The sequence below is a fragment of the Acytostelium subglobosum genome, assembly GCF_000787575.1.
Source record: "Acytostelium subglobosum LB1 DNA, scaffold: scaffold3, whole genome shotgun sequence".
In the NCBI taxonomy this organism is placed as follows: domain Eukaryota; phylum Evosea; class Eumycetozoa; order Acytosteliales; family Acytosteliaceae; genus Acytostelium; species Acytostelium subglobosum.
The window spans coordinates 754,517-771,966 of NW_012236529.1; the positions used below are offsets into that span (position 1 = coordinate 754,517).

The 17,450-nt window shown below is 42.5% G+C and overlaps 8 protein-coding genes across 8 annotated transcripts; 5 read left to right on the forward strand and 3 right to left on the reverse strand.

The window, feature by feature from the left end:
• Positions 1-250: 250 nt before the first annotated feature.
• Positions 251-3,155, reverse strand: SAMD00019534_017850 (hypothetical protein; the record flags this gene model as incomplete). The annotated part of the gene is made up of 5 exons (XM_012902376.1): positions 251-602; positions 679-1,616; positions 1,699-2,156; positions 2,213-2,894; positions 2,967-3,155. The coding sequence occupies 5 exons, from the start codon at positions 3,153-3,155 to the stop codon at positions 251-253; spliced, it is 2,619 nt and encodes an 872-aa protein (XP_012757830.1).
• An 889-nt stretch (positions 3,156-4,044) lies between these two features.
• SAMD00019534_017860 (hypothetical protein) lies at positions 4,045-4,512 on the forward strand (the record flags this gene model as incomplete). Its single annotated transcript, XM_012902377.1, has 1 exon — positions 4,045-4,512. A coding segment is annotated over one exon (468 nt), but the record flags the coding sequence as incomplete, so codon positions are not given.
• Positions 4,513-4,653: 141 nt separating this feature from the next.
• Positions 4,654-5,822, reverse strand: SAMD00019534_017870 (hypothetical protein; the record flags this gene model as incomplete). The annotated part of the gene is made up of 3 exons (XM_012902378.1): positions 4,654-4,917; positions 4,984-5,516; positions 5,579-5,822. The coding sequence occupies 3 exons, from the start codon at positions 5,820-5,822 to the stop codon at positions 4,654-4,656; spliced, it is 1,041 nt and encodes a 346-aa protein (XP_012757832.1).
• Positions 5,823-7,348: 1,526 nt separating this feature from the next.
• SAMD00019534_017880 (hypothetical protein) lies at positions 7,349-7,870 on the forward strand (the record flags this gene model as incomplete). Its single annotated transcript, XM_012902379.1, has 1 exon — positions 7,349-7,870. One exon carries the CDS (start codon positions 7,349-7,351, stop codon positions 7,868-7,870), a length of 522 nt encoding a protein of 173 aa, XP_012757833.1.
• A 214-nt stretch (positions 7,871-8,084) lies between these two features.
• Positions 8,085-9,620, forward strand: SAMD00019534_017890 (hypothetical protein; the record flags this gene model as incomplete). Its single annotated transcript, XM_012902380.1, has 1 exon — positions 8,085-9,620. The coding sequence occupies one exon, from the start codon at positions 8,085-8,087 to the stop codon at positions 9,618-9,620; it is 1,536 nt and encodes a 511-aa protein (XP_012757834.1).
• A 212-nt stretch (positions 9,621-9,832) lies between these two features.
• On the forward strand, positions 9,833-11,006 carry SAMD00019534_017900 (hypothetical protein; the record flags this gene model as incomplete). Its single annotated transcript, XM_012902381.1, has 2 exons — positions 9,833-10,388; positions 10,459-11,006. The coding sequence occupies 2 exons, from the start codon at positions 9,833-9,835 to the stop codon at positions 11,004-11,006; spliced, it is 1,104 nt and encodes a 367-aa protein (XP_012757835.1).
• Positions 11,007-11,076: 70 nt separating this feature from the next.
• Positions 11,077-12,015, reverse strand: SAMD00019534_017910 (hypothetical protein; the record flags this gene model as incomplete). The annotated part of the gene is made up of 1 exon (XM_012902382.1): positions 11,077-12,015. A coding segment is annotated over one exon (939 nt), but the record flags the coding sequence as incomplete, so codon positions are not given.
• Positions 12,016-13,874: 1,859 nt separating this feature from the next.
• On the forward strand, positions 13,875-16,834 carry SAMD00019534_017920 (hypothetical protein; the record flags this gene model as incomplete). Its single annotated transcript, XM_012902383.1, has 3 exons — positions 13,875-13,944; positions 14,050-16,387; positions 16,477-16,834. The coding sequence occupies 3 exons, from the start codon at positions 13,875-13,877 to the stop codon at positions 16,832-16,834; spliced, it is 2,766 nt and encodes a 921-aa protein (XP_012757837.1).
• Between the last annotated feature and the right edge of the window lie 616 nt (positions 16,835-17,450).

Sequence of the window (17,450 nt, forward strand, 5' to 3'; positions counted from 1 at the left end):
TATATATATATTTATGTATGTATGTGTAATGTATTAATATATGTATATATTTATTTATTTATATTTACAAGTAATAAAAGAATGAATGAATGATGAAGTTAACAAAGTTTAATTTGCATCATCACATTGATGATGCAGGTTCTATTCTTTTTGTTTTCCACCTCCTATCTCAACTTGATGCAAAACTCATCAATCGTGTGTGATCATGGAGTTGCGACACACAAGAGCGAGAACTTGGTGTGACGTGTTCTCAATGACTCACCGCCGCAGCAGCAGCAGTTGGATTAGGATTAGGATGTTCGACGGTCTGTTGTTGTGCCTGTTGTTGTGTCTGTTGTTGTGTCTGTGACTGTTGTTGTAGCTGTGACTGTTGCGTCTGTGGCTGTTGCTGCCTAACTTGGAACAACTTGATGTTTGTGTTGCAGAATAATGGAGGTGATTGATTCTCCAAGTAGATTATACACCACATGTATGCTATGAACCACGACTTGGTAATAGGATTGGCATGATACTTCCTTGTCATTATTGGTCCTGCAGCAGGGAATAGACCAACTGTAGTTGATATCCTAAGATACTCCATTATCTTTTGTTCATCAGATCCACTGGTTTGATTGATTGATTGGTTTGTAAGTGAGTGAGTCATGGTCATCCATCACTAATGATGATTAATATACATACGATCCTGAACATAGTCTTTGGATTTGAGGTGAGAGATTGGTAATTATCTTTAGGATGTTGTCCAATGGTAGTTGCCTTTTGACACTTTGTAGCCATTCATCAGTGGGTATCCACTCATTTTGAACAGGAGATGATGGTGCCTCCACGTGCTTAGTATGCTCAATTGGAGCAGAGGAAGATGATTCTGATTCTTGTCTATGTACATGCTCTGTTGAGCTCTTCTTGGCCTCTTTGGACGGTTCGTTCTGGTGTGGAAGATTCGAATGAATGTGGTCTTCATGTTGTTGTTGCTGAGCATGAGTAGTGGATGATTGATTATGGAATGCTGCAGTGGCATCACCTGGCGCTGTCACTGTTGGATGGTCGTTGACCACGGCATTGGTTATCTTTAGGTATGCTAGCTTGGAGAATTGATTCTGGCACCGGAGTATTGCGTAGAGTAGTCTTGTGTTGCTCTCGTATTGATGTTGGAGCAGACTGTTGAACGTCTCTAGCAGCAGGTGCACGTAGCGATGATTGTGATTGTTGGCAAACAATACTTTGGGTGACGACAGATACTCGAACAGCTTCATCAACTTGACACATGTCATCATTGAGAGGTTCTTCATGTAGGGCGACAGGTTTGACAGCACCGTCAAGATGCATTCGAATATGCTCTCCAACTTCTCATTGTGCTCCATCAGCATGCGGTAAAGGACGATGATGATAAAGTCGCTATATCCTGCGGGCTTTGGTATGTCGATCACAATGGTTCCATTGAATGTCTTGTTGAGCGATATGGCAAAGTCACGCTCTCCACTCAATACCAACAAGATAAACGTTCCAATCTGAACCAGTCCATGTGTTGCATGTGCCTTCCTTCCTTCATCCATATACTGCAACAATGAGACCAAGAACTCTGGTGATGATGAACTGTTTGTAACAAAGGAGAGGAAGTCCTGGAAATTGATTGAGTGATTGAGTGAGTGAGTGAACGGGCAAGTGGCTTGAGGTACACCTCCAATTGATAGGTATACATACATGATTGAGTGAGATGAATCGCCAGAATGTGATGAGCAACTCTTGATGCATCTCAATCTTCTTGGTGGAGTTTGGCAGTTTGGTATGTGAGGCCATTAGGTTGAGTCCAAGTATCCTCTCAAAGGAGTTGAAGAAGAATGTGTAGTCTCTGGAGCGTTTGGTATTCTTTACAAGTAGTGCAAAGCCATTGGTAGTCGTATGCACCAATTGTTGTTGCTGCTGTTGTTGTGCTTGGTTGATATGATCATATGACAATAGGATGTTCAATATCTCAATGGCCGACTTGGCTACAGCCTCTTGATGATCAGAGAACAGCATATGATTGTAGGGAACTCCCCATCCTATTGGATCATAGTTGCAGAATGTGTTTAGCAGTGTATACAACAACGTCTCGGTGTAGTAACTCTGTGTCGATGTGATCCATTCCAACCATTTGCATCGGTAGTTGTAAGAATTCTCTACGTTCATGTGATGGTTAGCATTCATTGATGAGATGGATTGATTGAATGATTACCTTGTCCAATGTACAATTGCTCGGACAGACATGATAGGAGGCATTGGAGTACCGCCAATCTGTTGGCCCAATATGACTTTGTGGATCCAGTCTTTATGGTCTCAACTCCAAAACCTGCCTGCCAGGAAAAGAATGTTGGAAGTTGTTCTGGATATTGTTCACGAGGTGAAGCTGTTGCTGGAGCAATGAGCCAATCTACTGTGTAGCCTGGATGATATAACATGTCAAGTAGACACTCCATCAACCTCACTGCCAAAGGTTGTCGATCGACCTGTGGTATGAGATGTTGATCGTTTGGTACAGCTCTTGGTAGTTCGGGTTGAGGAGGTACCGAAGTTGGCAAAGATGAAGATGGTTCAGTTTCCACTTTGGTCTCTGTTTGCAAAGGCTGTTGCGGTTGTTCTTCACTTCCTGTTTGATCCATTTGTTGCTGTTGCTGCTCCTGAGGTTCTTGTTGTACTTGTGGTTGCTGCTGCTGCACAGGTTGTGGTTGCATAGGTTGGTTTGGTGAAGGCACAATGATGTTGTGCCAGAATATCTTGTCTGCAATTGTACTGTCTTGTTCATAGTCAAAGACAAATGGTATGATCCTGGCAAGTAGACCAAGACAATAGTTTGCATGTTGGAAATCAAACACCTTTCCTCTCTGTTGACCTGTAACAACTTGTAGATAGTCTACCAACTATTAGATTATCGTACCATTTTGGTTAGTTTGTCACTCATTCATTCCTTTATTCATTCAAACTATCCATACCTTATTAATAAGTATTGATAAGTTATCAGGTTGATTCTGTCTCATTGCCTTGATCACTGGAATGATCAAATGTTCATCGAGTGGATTCGTTAACAATATATGCCATAGTTCAGAGTCCTGTGGAACAGAGCTTGTCTGTATTGAATCCAAAGTCTTTGCGAATGTCTCCTTTGATGTACCTTGTCCCATAGTTATTGTTATTGTTATATTTATATAATATATAATCTGATGATGATGCGATGTTGATTGACTGACTCTTGACTCAATCATACTACACATTAATACCATTATGTTGTTGTTGGAGACCTCATTGAGTGCAACATCATTATACCATTCTAGGATAGTAAAGTGGTATGTGTGTGAAGGAGTGAATAGCAGCACCTACTCAATGAGTAGACCCGCCAATGATTTATGTGTGTGTGTATCTGATTGGGATAGTGTATGTGTGCTACAAAGCATAAATGGAAGGTGGGGTCACATGGATAGCATCAATCATTCACAGATAATACTAGAGCACCCAGGACTCAATGTTCATAAAGTCAACACGACCCGCGAGTTCATCCTTTTGATCATGAACATTAAATGTTATAACATTTACTTTACAGATACTCCAATTAACATAACCATCAATTACAACTTATCATATCTTAATGGACATTACATTCAGATAGATGGTTGAATAATAATTATCTATGTTCACATAAAACAATACACTCTGAAATGACGATCGTCAGTCGACTGAGATGTCTTAATCGAGGTGGGGTTCCACACTTCACCCTTCATTGTCCATTCAGTCTGGACACACTTCACACTCGGTGTCGTTCAGGACAACACACTCACTCATTCATTCATTGCTTGATGGATTGAAAGATGGAATAGTGAATGAGTTGGAACAAACACAGATACACGGACACACACACACGCTATCAGAGATATTCATTGCGTTTGGTCTCTCTAAGTATGGTCCATACTTCAATAATGGATGTCATTATCAAATTGACAACAAACAAACAGACAGACTGACTGACAAAGAGTTCATCGATGACAAATGGAACTTTATAGACAAAAGAATGTATTATTAATGTTAGGACTATTATTGATGGTGGCACTCCTACATGCCAGTGGAGGATCAGTGGCCAACGCAGCAGACTGTAAATCAGCATTGTCCAAATATTTCAATGGCGACCAGATGGTACAGATGACAGCGGTGATGAGCAATGGTCAAGTGTTCTACACCGTTCAAAAGTTATACCTATTCTACACATTCCTTACAAATGGCAATCCATTCTATGTTGTCGAGTCCACCAAAGAGGCATGCATCAATGGACATTTGAATCCATTCGATATCCACAATCAAACAATATCATTCTTTGACCGAAGTGGCATTGTCATTCAACCGACTGGTGAGGTCACCTTGTCGCCACTCTGGAAGCCTGCCGGTGACACCTTCTACAAGTTCAACCTAAACTGCGACCAGAACGTACTCTACGGCAATGACCAAGGTAGCATGTTTACCTTTGTATTCTTAGATAGTTCAGTTAAAGCAATTGGACGACCATGTTGACAACATTTTCATAATCATCATAATTAAATGGATACAACAACAAGACAACACTATTGATTGATTGTTATTCTATAAATAATATACATTCTTTATGACTGTTTATTAAATTACTATATATCTACATTACATTTGACCATCGCCTCCAATGCTCATACTTAGACATGGCCTCAACAAGTCGACCAGACTGATGATGCCAATGAGCTTCTTCCTGTCCACCACCCATACTCTATGGTGTCTGTTGGTAGCCACCATCTCCCAAACATCGTATATTGGAGTATCCAGTGTACACTTGGCCAATTCATGTTTCTTTAAATCCTTCTTCTGTTTGTATCTCAAGAAGGTCTTTACATCTTCAAATATATTATCGATGTTCTTCTCGTTCGTACCCTATTGATTGATAAATTACAAGTTAGTATGATTGAATGCCAATCCATTGATGGGTAACAGACTTACCTTCCAGCTATCTGTACATATTTCATTCTTAAGGTTACCTCTGTCGTCGACAACTGCCACAGCACTGATCTTGTTGTTGTGAAGCAGCTTCAATACTTCAAAGGTAGGGGTGTTCTGATTGACAGACTTGGGATTGGCATGATAGTAGTCTTCCACCTTCTTTCCACTCTTCATGATCTCGGATCGGAATGCTTGATTGTTCCATAGCCACAATACTACATCGGTCTGACTGATGATACGATTCAGTCTTGGTATTCTATCGGCAGAGTCTTTGAGTGATTGTGGACGACTATACACTGGTACACGGTGACAACCAATGGCAAACAATTGAATGAGGTTATGTACACTGTCGATCTCGGTCACCACTGGACATAGAGTCTCAACATCGTCAGACTTGTTGATTACAACAGACACTGGGTCCAGGTTCAACTTGAAGAAGTTCATCCCCAGCATCTTGGCAGAGCCGCTATTCTGTTGTTTAGAGTTGGTGAACTCTAACTGTTGCTTGGAGAACATAGCAAGTAGATAGGCAACTTGATTGAATGATTTAAAGTTAGAATATGAATGTTACACTTGAGATTGAACATGAACATACCAATGTCAAACATGTCGACCAAGCCCATGCAACCAAGCTTTGGATCAATTACGGGACAAGAGGATATGTCATTCTCTGTCAGAACCTTGAGGGCCAAGTCCAATGAGTCTGAACGTCTGACAGTGATGACACCTCTATTCATTTGAGAGGTAGAGTTGACACTCTCAATAGTGAGTGTCTTGAGTAGTTCAACAATTGAGTCACATTGGAGCACAACAGCGGGCGCCGAAGGTGACTTTACCATTCCATCTTTCTTTTCTATTGAAGGGAATGGATATGAATAATTGTTGTTGTTGTTGTTTGTATTGTTATTGTTGTTGTATGAGTTATTGCTAGCTGCTGAGCCCAAGCTACCATATGGAGTTGTGGTCAGCTTGTCATCTTTTGGAGGACTTGATGGGATTGAGTCTTTGGAGCGGGACCTTCGGAAGAGGCTTCCAGGAAAGTGTGACGAGATCCTACTCTGAGACGAAGACCGTAACATTGAATAATAATAATAATAATAATAAATAAATAAATAATATTGTTTGTTTTAATATTAAATGATCACACACACTCGAGCAAATTAATAAATATCACCTTGATTAATTAATAAAATATTATATAATATGTATATCTCTTTTAAATGAAGTAATTAAAGAATTTGGAACATGCTATTTCCTGCTTATGAAGGATGGTCTTGACCCAAAGTGCGAGCAAGGCTTATGGGTGAGTTGTTCGTGTTCGAGTCGCACTAATTCTGAGCACACTAGAGTGTGAAGAGAGAGAGAGGAACATAACTATAAAAGGAAACGACCTTCAACAACAGTGTGTGGGTGTAGTATATGAGGTGTTAATTGCAGTTTCGGCCCACTTTGAGTAACTTCAGGAGAAGTTCTCCGCGGGCCTTTGACAAATGAGGCTACTACTACATTATAAACTCTCCTTTTTTGAGTATATTGTTTGATCATAGTTATCAACAGATCTGATCGAAGCACTTCATTCAATGTATTTGTGTCCGAGATTAACCTAACCGACTGACTTGAATCCCTTGGCATGATATATAAAATAAATCTTGATATCCAATTAAATACAAATGATCGATGGTATTTTAATAGATGAGATGAAGTTGTAAGTTAGTTTGTTTATTTGGGTCAACCTAACCGACATTTTAATTATATACATGTATATTTTTTAATTAATTAGATGTATGGTGAATGAGTGATGATTGATGACGACTGAGTGAAGACATCAAAAGAACAAATTACATTATGATGATGGAATGGTGGCGTCTATGATCCTCCAGGTATGATCCCATCCAATACATAAATATATTGAAGCAATTTCCCTTTTGTTTGGAACTTCAGTCCGAGTAAGAGTTACTTTAAATTCTGTCTTAAATAGATCTCATTGTTTATGGGCTACTTGATTGAAATTGATATCTGCCATTGCAATAACGTTTGGGGCAGATATTTCTTTTCTTTTCGTTTGTCAAACGGTTTCTCCATCAACAAAAGAAAGATATTTTGTTTCCGCGGAAACGAAGCGATTATTTTTAGATCAAGGTGACGGAGTCGTTGACAAACAGTGTCATGTTGTGTCACAACTGACAATCAGACTAAGTGTCAATCAATTGATCTACCAACTGTATCATACTTACTTACTTACTTATAAATAGATAAATATAGATAGATAAATAATTATTAATTAATATTGATAACTAGAATATTAATAATGGTATTTAGAATATTAGCAGTATTGTTAATACTTTGTGCACTGTCATCAGATTGGATGGTGGTTGATGCAGCCAACAATACAACCAACTCTACAATAGTTTGGGAGTCATGTTGTTATGGTAGTCTGTTCTGTAGGAGTACATCAAGATACCGTAACAACTCACTCTCACACTTTGAATGCCGTGACTTTGTTGGCTTTGAGGATGGAGAGGTGAACACTGCCATTTGTGTCACTTGCACAACCAAACTCAATGCAGGCGGTGTATTTGTAGTATTATTCTCCTTGACCTACGGCCTAGGTATATTTGCCTGCTGTATAATACTTGGTTGCAGAAAGAGTTGTCCATGCTACAAGAAGGACGAAGAGCACAAACAGAAGAAATTGAAAAAGGTCAACGAGAGTGGAAGTGGAGGTGGAGGTGGAGGAGTGTCAACAGTTAGTGCGGCACCCGAGGTCACAGCCGCTCCTTATGCCTCCTCACCAGCGCAACAAGCCTATCCCAATGCACAACTGGAAGCAGGTGGCACTCCAGCCTATCCGTATCAACCAGCCAACAACGTAACCTACCCAGTGTAGTTAATTGGATCATAGTAATCAAGACTTCGAAATATAATTATTACTTGTAATAAATACAACTTACATCTTTGTAGATGTTCATTCGCGAAAGTGTGAATAAATGAATGAAAGTGGGGACAATAAAATGAATGTGTTGATGTTCACACATTCATTATTAATTAATTAATCGAAGATAGAGATAGAGATAAAGATAAAGATAGAGATATAATATATTATGAGTACAATCGCAGAGATAGAGAATATTAACAACGTTAATGCTAGATATGATCATGAGCACGTAATTGCTACATTGCTTCCATTGTTCAATCAATTGAACACGTATGATGAGAACATTATCGATGATGCATGCCGTTCAATTCGATCACATTTCAGTAGTGCAAGAGCATTGGCACCGACTCAACCTCCATTGCTCGACGTCCGCGTCACTCCTTTCATTCAGCTCGGTCTGCTTCATCCGAGTGCAGAGGTGCAGGCCACCACTTTGAAGCAGATCGATGAGACGCTCAAGACCAACAGAGAGGCAACACTCGAGTGGCTCGGCAGCAACGAGATGCTCATAAGCTTGGTGCCTTTGCTTGGTGGCAAGTCAACTCTGTCTGTCGCTCAAGCAACACTCAACATATTCTCAACGATTGCCAACAATGATGCCAAGGCCTTGCTTCAGCAGACTGCCTTTATCGATGCCATCAAGACATGTTACATCAATAATCTTGACAGCGAGTCAGCTCACCTACGTGTGTTGGAGTTGGCTGTCATCCTCACCTTGCTCGACCCGGCAGAGTTCACAACCTTGCTTCAAGACCCATTATTGGATGCTCTGTTCAAGGAGACATCATCGGCCAACTCCACAGACACTCTTTCCCGACTGGGCGAGCTGGAGCTGATCGGACGTCTTGGTGGAAATGTTGGCGCACTCGAATGGATCGTTCAATCGCAGGGCAAGTTGTTTGAGGTGCTCAGATCTACGCTCTCAAACGTCAAGGATCACGATGATTCATCCACACCTCCCGACTACCTCTGGGTCAATGGAGTCTATCAATTGGTTGCTCAATGGTGCCAAAGCAACCGACACATCGACTTGATGTTGACCGCCGGACAGCTCCAACTGCCACTCTTCAGCTCGATACTCTATTGTCTCGAGAGTCACAGATCCTCCACTCTGGCCACAAGATGTGTGGAGCGAGCCATTGAAGTTATTGGTATCATTGGAAGCCATCGATTTGGTCTTGATCATGTGCTCGCCCAACCAGAGCTATGCAAGCTGTTCATATCGTTCAGCCATCACAGACTGGACAACATTGCGGTGCCCAGCCAGCACACTCTGGCAATAATGTTGGAGTCCAAGGAAGCAAGACCGACCGTCACTGACGACCTTCAAAGGTTGGTGATGGAGATTGGCGACGGTCATGAGATACCCAAGAGTGCGATGAAGTCTATCTCATCACCCATCGAGGATGTAAGGGTGGCCGCGCTGCACCTCGTCCAGGCATTCTGTCTACATCAATGGGGATGCCAAGCAATGCTGGCACAACCAGGCCTATACGAGTATCTAATCAGTCGCAATGAGACCACCAAGTTAATAAGAGAGTGGAAGTTTACCATTGTACAAACATTGGTGACACAACAGGAAGCACTGCTCAACACTGAGAACTTCAATCATCAATGGCTCAAACTTAAGGAGTATCATTCACGTGGTGTCCATTACCTGCCAAGCGAAGCCAATGTAACAATTGCCACTCAAGACATGTAAATAACAACAAGTACTTCATTCATACATTCATTCGATTGAGATTGATTGCCTCATCTATTTGATCTATTTTCCGATCCATTTGTGTTTTGGGTGTGTTCGCGTGAACATCCCCTCATTGGAGTGAGATGAGAGTTCAATTTGGATCATTTGTATTTGTTATTAATAATTGTAACATTGTTATACGTATATATATAATATCTTGTATTGCAAGAATGTCAAACATAAACAAGACAAAGAATACAAGTAGTCAGGACCATGAGGGCGATACAAATATGAATGAACAGAATGAACAAGAACAACATGATAGTCAACAAGACAACAGTAGTAGTGATCTGGATGAAGATTTATATAGAATAGATGGAGAGGATGTAGATGATGACGACGACGACGATGATGATACATTCTATCGAACTACATCAACAACCTCAACAACATCTTCTTCATCATCTTCTTCTTCAAGGCCTACAAAGAAAGGAACTAAACCAACAATAACGAGTAATAAGAGCAACAAGAGTCAGACAGGTGGCAGCGGAAGATATAGAGATGATGTTGATGATAAGGTTACATTCAAGATCATACCCTACGCCACGCTGGCCTCAAAATCACCGAGCAAGAGCATACTGAAGAACAAGAAGGAGACATCACTAAAGAGAAAGATCGTATGGGATGAGGAGAACTTGACCATCAATGAGATGCAAAAGTCATCAACGATGAAGATAGATGAGCCAAAGACTCCTTATCATTATTATGAATCAGAGGAGGAGACTGGTATGTTGTTGATGTTGAGAAGGAGATTGAATGATTGATCGATCATTTGCTAACATCACGACACCAACAGATGACTCAAAGAAGTATCTAGAGCAGAGGTTTATGGAGCTAGAGAGTGCTCTTCATAAACATAACACAAAGAGTGAATGGGATGAGTCAGACGATGACGATGATGTCGATGGTCAAGATGATGATGAGCCCAAAAAGGTTGGAAAGAGAGTTGCTGTCAGTGGCGGTGACGATGAAGAGGACGACGAAGACGACGATGAAGACAATGGAGAAGAGTCAAAAGAGAGAAGACAGAAGTTTGACAAGATTAGAAAGGCTCACTATAATGAGTTCTTGGAGCTACGAAGAATGAAGCACCATTTGGACGATGAGCCGGAAGAAGGCGAGGACACGGGTGCATCAGCTGCAGCCGTAACACAATCAGACGCGACAACATCCACCACAAAGGCCACCACCGATACCCTTAGTAACAACAGCAACAGCAGCAGCAGTAGTAGTCGAAAGACTACTGATACGAATGTTGATGGCTCACAACCAAAGAAGAGCGCGATGTCCACATCCACAACAACGAAGCGACCGGCAAGACCAAAGAAAAAGGTTGTAATATAGGCCCTAGGGACAGACATAATTACATGTATACTATATACTCTATATATTTGCAGTTTATTATATATTATTAGACAACAAAGATGTCGCCCTTCTTCAGACAGACGTTGCTGTGGATACCGTCGAGGCCACTGCCATTGCTACTACTACTGCTTGGACGAAGGAAAAAGATGTCACCATTGCTCTGGATGGGCAGTAGCCAGCCTATACATTGGCTACCAAACACTGATGCAATGTTATTGTACACGCCTCCCTTGTCATAGCGTCTAATCAATGACATGAGACTCTGATTGGACAACTTCTTTGCCGACCTCTTTCTAATGTCCTCCTGCTCTATCGATGTAATATTGCGGCCAAGTCGCAGTACCTGTGTGCAAAGTGTGGCGCCAATCGACACCTCTGTCGCCACCATCACAATGACCAGCAAGCCAGATATGAACACATTGGTAATGTCCAGTGAATAGTTATTGTTGTTGTTGAGATTGTTGTTTGAATGATTATCGCTTAAGATTTGAGTCGCTCGAAGGACCAGCAGGAAGAGAAAATAAATAATGGATACAGAGGAGTAGAAGAGGAAGAGGATGTAGTATTTGAGATTGTACAGGCCAATGCAGTTGCCTATCCACATTGAGTGATGCTCCATCCGCAGCACGCACTTCTTGCAGATGTTGCAATGATGTGCTCGCTCGGGCTTCTGCTCGTCGCACTTTGTACAGAATCGCCTGTCGTCCTCCTGAGACACGGGTTGATTGAGGTAGTACGACGGCAACAATGTGTCTTGATATTCTCCAGGGTTTGTCGATTTACATAGATAATATGATACCAATATAAGGATTGTGAATAAAGTTGATAGCATTGAATGGAACACTCCCCTACTGGTTGTCAATGGTGATTCCAACCATGGGAATATTGAAAAGTTAAGTATATATATATAAGGTATAAGTACCAGGAATAATACCACTGATTGGCATCCTATCCTGGCTATAAATGTTGTCTTATTATTATTCCCCATGACGAGATTAATAAATATAATAAATAATATATCTATCTAATAATTATTATTATTATTATTTGATTGATTGAATGATGATGATAAAGTAATCAATGGAGTTGGAGTTGGAATTGTGATGCAGCCAGCCACTGCTGTTGCTGTTGTTGTTATTGTGTTGTTGCTTCGGTTGTTTATGAAGAAAAGCCAGACAGTACAGGTCGATTGAATGATTGACTGATTGATTGGTTGATTGTTTAGTTGAGAGTGAGAAGGGTGTGATTGTGACGTGATGTAATTGGTAGTATGGTGTAATATATTCTCTCTGTCTGTCTCTCTGTCTATCTATCTATTTCTTTGTATGTATGTGTATGTATCGTATTTGATCGTAACAATTAATAGCATCAATCAATCAATCAAACTAACTAACTCAACTGTTCATTCAGAGAGAGTGTTGCTGTTATTGTGGTGGTCGACTAACTCCTTTTGCCTGTCAACGATCAGTCATCACATGCTCGTGAGTTATCGAGATTGATTGGGCTGTTTAGCCTGGGTTATTGAGTGCGGGAGGGTGGGTGTGAGTCAGAGTGGTATGATTGTTTAAAAAACTGATGTGTGTGTTTGTATAACTCTCTCTCTCTCTGTATATTTATCTGTGTGTGATTTGTGTGTACTCTACTTGAATGACACTTGTGTGTGTTGACATGAGTTTAGTTATGTGCCAATCCAACACCAACACCAACACCAACCACACAACACACAACACAAGTTCAAGTTCATTACCACCACCATTTCCTAATTTGGTATTATTAAGTTTACTAGTTGTAGTAATCTACTAACTATGTTTAGATATCAAACTTAAGATTTAAGATGATTCTTAGAGTTCGTTGACAAGTCAGTCTCCATATCATTGCGTATGTATGAATGATTGCCAACTAATAAAACGAATGGACAAAGGTCGTATAAGACAGAAAATGGTATTGATTCAATCATACTAATACTAATATTCGTATCTGTAGGTGTGTTCGTTGAATGAATGTTGGAGAGAAGATGCTCAGGGTGTTGGTGGTGAGCATACATGCGGACTTTGTGATTTCGTGCCGTGCGGACTTGTTGTTGGGAGGAAATGATTGAACTTCGTGTCGACCTTATGATTTCGTGCAGTGCGGATTTGTTGTGCATTTAGTTCCATGCGGACTTGTTGTGCATAAACATTTCGTTCCATGCGGACTTGTTACATTTCGAGCCGTGCGGACTTGTTATGCATTCATTTCGTTCCATGCGGACTTGTTGTTGGGAATTGATCGAACTTCGTGACTGTCATGTTACACAACCTTGATTTCCACTTCTGAACGTGTTTGTTTCCCAGGAGCTTTATAACAACAAAAAGATAAATTCTTTACTCGTTTATTTATTATCTGCTGAAACATATGTGATACCAGTTGCGAACCATGGTTATCACCATACTTGTGGAAAGTTGCAATGATCGTTCAAGGAACGACGTTGTTCTGTCCTTTGTTCGACACTCTCGCTTCATCATCGCCTAGAGTCTATGTAATATTGAAATACATACAATTGAAGATAATGAGTAGTTCACAACCAGATTTGAGACAGGTCCTTTAGTACAACTGTAAGAAGAAGATGCCACCCAAGTCTACCATATCCAAGATGAGCCTGTCCCCACCCAAGACTCCTCATTCAAAAGGCCTGTGATACACACATGCATTCGTAAGTTGTTATCTCTTCAACAATCAATTAATCATTGTAGATACTTATTAGTTCCACATCTTATCGATATGAAGTGTGGACCATTTAACAACTAGAATAAAATTTTAAAACAAATATCTTAACTTTTATAAGTTATCGGGTTACAACTTCAACTAATGGGTGGGGCTTGGTGGGGCTTGGGGAACTTGAATGAAAGTTCATCATCACAACAACAAACATTGTGGTGTATGTGTGTGTGTGTTTGAATCAGTGATGGGATCTCAATGAAAAAGACGACAAGTCATCATCAACACATAACTAACTATCAATTCATCATACACTACAATACAGATATATATATATATACAATGTTGTCATTGGTGACAAAGAGATTGGCAGGAGCAGCAACATCGCCTGCATTTGCATCACGTTCATACTCGACTGCACATCGTAGTGATGTGTTGCGTTTGGTCAGTGGTTTCCGTCTGCACGGTCACTTGAAGGCAACAGTCGACCCATTGGCACGCCTCGAGCGCAAGTCATCACCATTGCTCACACTCGAGCACTACGGTCTGAGCAACCAGGCCACCATCAAGCCAGACGGCACACTGCTCTCGCAATTGGACCAGCAGGACATTCAGCTGGACTCGGTCGTCGAGTACCTCAACACTACATACTGTGGCGACTCCACCGTGCAGTTTGAGCACATCGAGTCGGAGGAGGAGAAGCAGTGGCTCTACGAGACGTACGAGCGCATCCAGCAGACCAAGCACACAGATCAGCAAAAGATCAACATCCTCACCAACCTCGTCAAGTCCGAGGTGTTTGACCACTTCATGCAGAAGAAGTTCCCCACCACCAAGAGGTACGGACTCGAGGGCAATGAGAGTATGATGGTGGCCTGCGACGCCGTGTTCAGCCAGTGCGCCAAGGAGGGCGTCGACAACATTGTCATTGGCATGCCACACAGAGGCCGTCTGAACCTGCTCGTGCAGATGTGCAACTACCCCGCCAAGGACCTGTTCTGGAAGGTGAAGGGCAACTCTGAGCTGCCCCCAGGCATCGCCGGCATCGGTGATGTTCTGTCTCACATTGGTGTCTCGACCGACATCACCGTCGACACGGGCAAGATCCACGTGTCTCTGATGCAGAACCCATCGCATCTCGAAGCCATCGACCCAGCCGCCCTCGGCAAGGCCCGCGCCAAGCAGTTCTACGCCAACGACACTGACAGGAGCGGAACCGTCTGTCTGATGCTGCACGGTGACGCCGCCTTTGCCGGCCAGGGAGTGGTCACCGAGACCCTCTCACTGTCACAGCTGCCAGGCTTCAACGCCGGCGGTGCCATTCACATCGTTGTCAACAATCAGCTTGGCTTCACCACCGTCCCCGTCAACGGAAGATCCACCCGCTACTCATCGGACATTGGCAAGTTTGTGGGATGCCCCATCGTGCTGGTCAACGCACAGAACCCAGAGGCTGTCGACAAGGTGTGTCGTCTGGCCGTCGAGTACAGGAACATGTTCAAGAAGGATATCATCATCGATCTGATTGGATGGCGTAAATATGGTCACAACGAGGTCGACGAGCCATCGTTCACTCAGCCCACCATGTATACCAACATCCGCAAGCGTACCTCCATTCCCCAGATCTACGCCAAGCTGCTGCAGGCCAACAATGTGTTCTCGGCCGAGCAGTTGACCGAGTTCACCAACGAGCAGCAGCGATTGCTCGAGGAGCAATTGGCATTGACCACTGGCGACTTCCAATACTCCCCAGCAGACCATTTGCAGGGCAAGTGGAGCGGACTGATGCAATCGACTGTCATCCAGCCACAACCAGACACTGGCTTTGACAAGGATGCCCTGGTTCAGATCGCACAGGACTCTATCAAGGTGCCCTCCGACTTTACCGTGCATCAACGTTTGGTTAGATCATTCAGCAATGCACGTACCGACAAGATTAAGGTTGGTCAGGCCGACTGGGCCACCGCCGAGGCCATGGCCGCCGGCTCTCTGTTGCAACAAGGCTACAACATCAGAATCTCTGGACAGGATGTTGGTCGTGGAACATTCTCGCAGCGTCACTGGGAGCTGTACGAACAATCAACCGATCGTGTCCACCAGCCACTCAACCACGCAGGCTACCCTGGTAAGCTGTCGATTGTCAACAGCAACCTCTCAGAGTTTGCCGTCATGGCCTACGAGTACGGCTACTCGCTCGAGTCGCCAAAGACCCTTCCAATTTGGGAGGCCCAGTTTGGTGACTTTGTCAATGGTGCACAGATTGTCGTCGATCAATTCATTGCCAACTCTGAGGCCAAGTGGCTGAAGCAGACCGCTCTGATCCTGTTGTTGCCCCACGGCTTTGATGGCGCCGGCCCCGAGCACTCTAGCTGCAAGATGGAGCGTTTCCTGCAGCAATGTGACACTGAGGCAGTGGACGTGAAGAACGTCGAGAAGACACAGCGCGAGACCAACATGTACGTTATCAACCCATCGACTCCAGCCAACTACTTCCACGCTTTGAGACGTCAAATGATCCGTAACTACAGGAAGCCATTGATCATTGTTGGACCAAAGGTTCTTCTTCGTCATCCAAACTGTTATTCATCTCTCGACGAGATGACTCCAGGTACAACCTTCCAGACCGTCCTTTCCGATCCAGATACCATTTCTAATCCATCTGCGTAAGTATTCGATGATTGGTCGCGTTGACGACCCGCCACAGCCATAGGACTGTTAACTAACATCGTCGTCAACTGGCTCCATGGTTTAGTATTGAGCGTGTTATCTTCTGTACTGGAAAGATATTCTATGATCTGCAAGAGGAGAGAAAGAAGCTCGGTGACACAAAGACTGCCGTGGTCAGAGTGGAGGAGTTGTCTCCATTCCCATATGAGAGGATCGAGGAGGAGTTGAACCGCTACTCGAATGCCACCAGATTTGCTTGGTGCCAGGAGGAGCAACAGAATGCTGGAGCATGGAGTTTTGTCGAGCCAAGATTCAAGCGTTGGGATCAGACCAGCAACATCAAGTACATTGGACGTGGTCCACTCTGTGCCAGCGCCATTGGAATTTCCAACATTCACAAGAAGGAAGTTGCACAACTTTCAAAGGATGCCTTTGATTTCTAAATATTCTCCCACCTCAATCAATCAATCCTCCAACCATTCATTCATTCATCAATCCACCAAAGTAATAATAATAAATAAATTATATTTACTTACTTACTTTTAAGTACCATCATTCATCTTTCAATTAAATGATCAATCAATCATACATCAATGTCATCTTAGTACATTATCCAAATCAAACAATCAATCACAACCACATCTTCAATCACTTGTCTTATCATCTTGACTTCATACCCCCCACTCACCCGAACACTCACATCAGACTTAAGTGTCAGTCGTCTATTCATTTCAACACACAAACACACACATTCATACAGATACATACATATACGTCATTAATTTACCCACATCACCACACACAAGGAGAGACTGTCAGTCCGTCAGACCGACCGATGGAGTCTATGGATTGTTGTTGTTGGTCTGGTACGCGTATGTATGGTAGATAATGTGGTGGAGTATAAGAGGACAATGCTAAGTAAAATGAGGCACATACACACTCACACATGGTTCGATTAAGGTTTACAATGACTAGTCATTGTAGGGCGACTCGACTCTTGAGAAGATAATAAGAGACAGATGTGGAAAGAGATAGAGGTGATACAGATACGAATACACC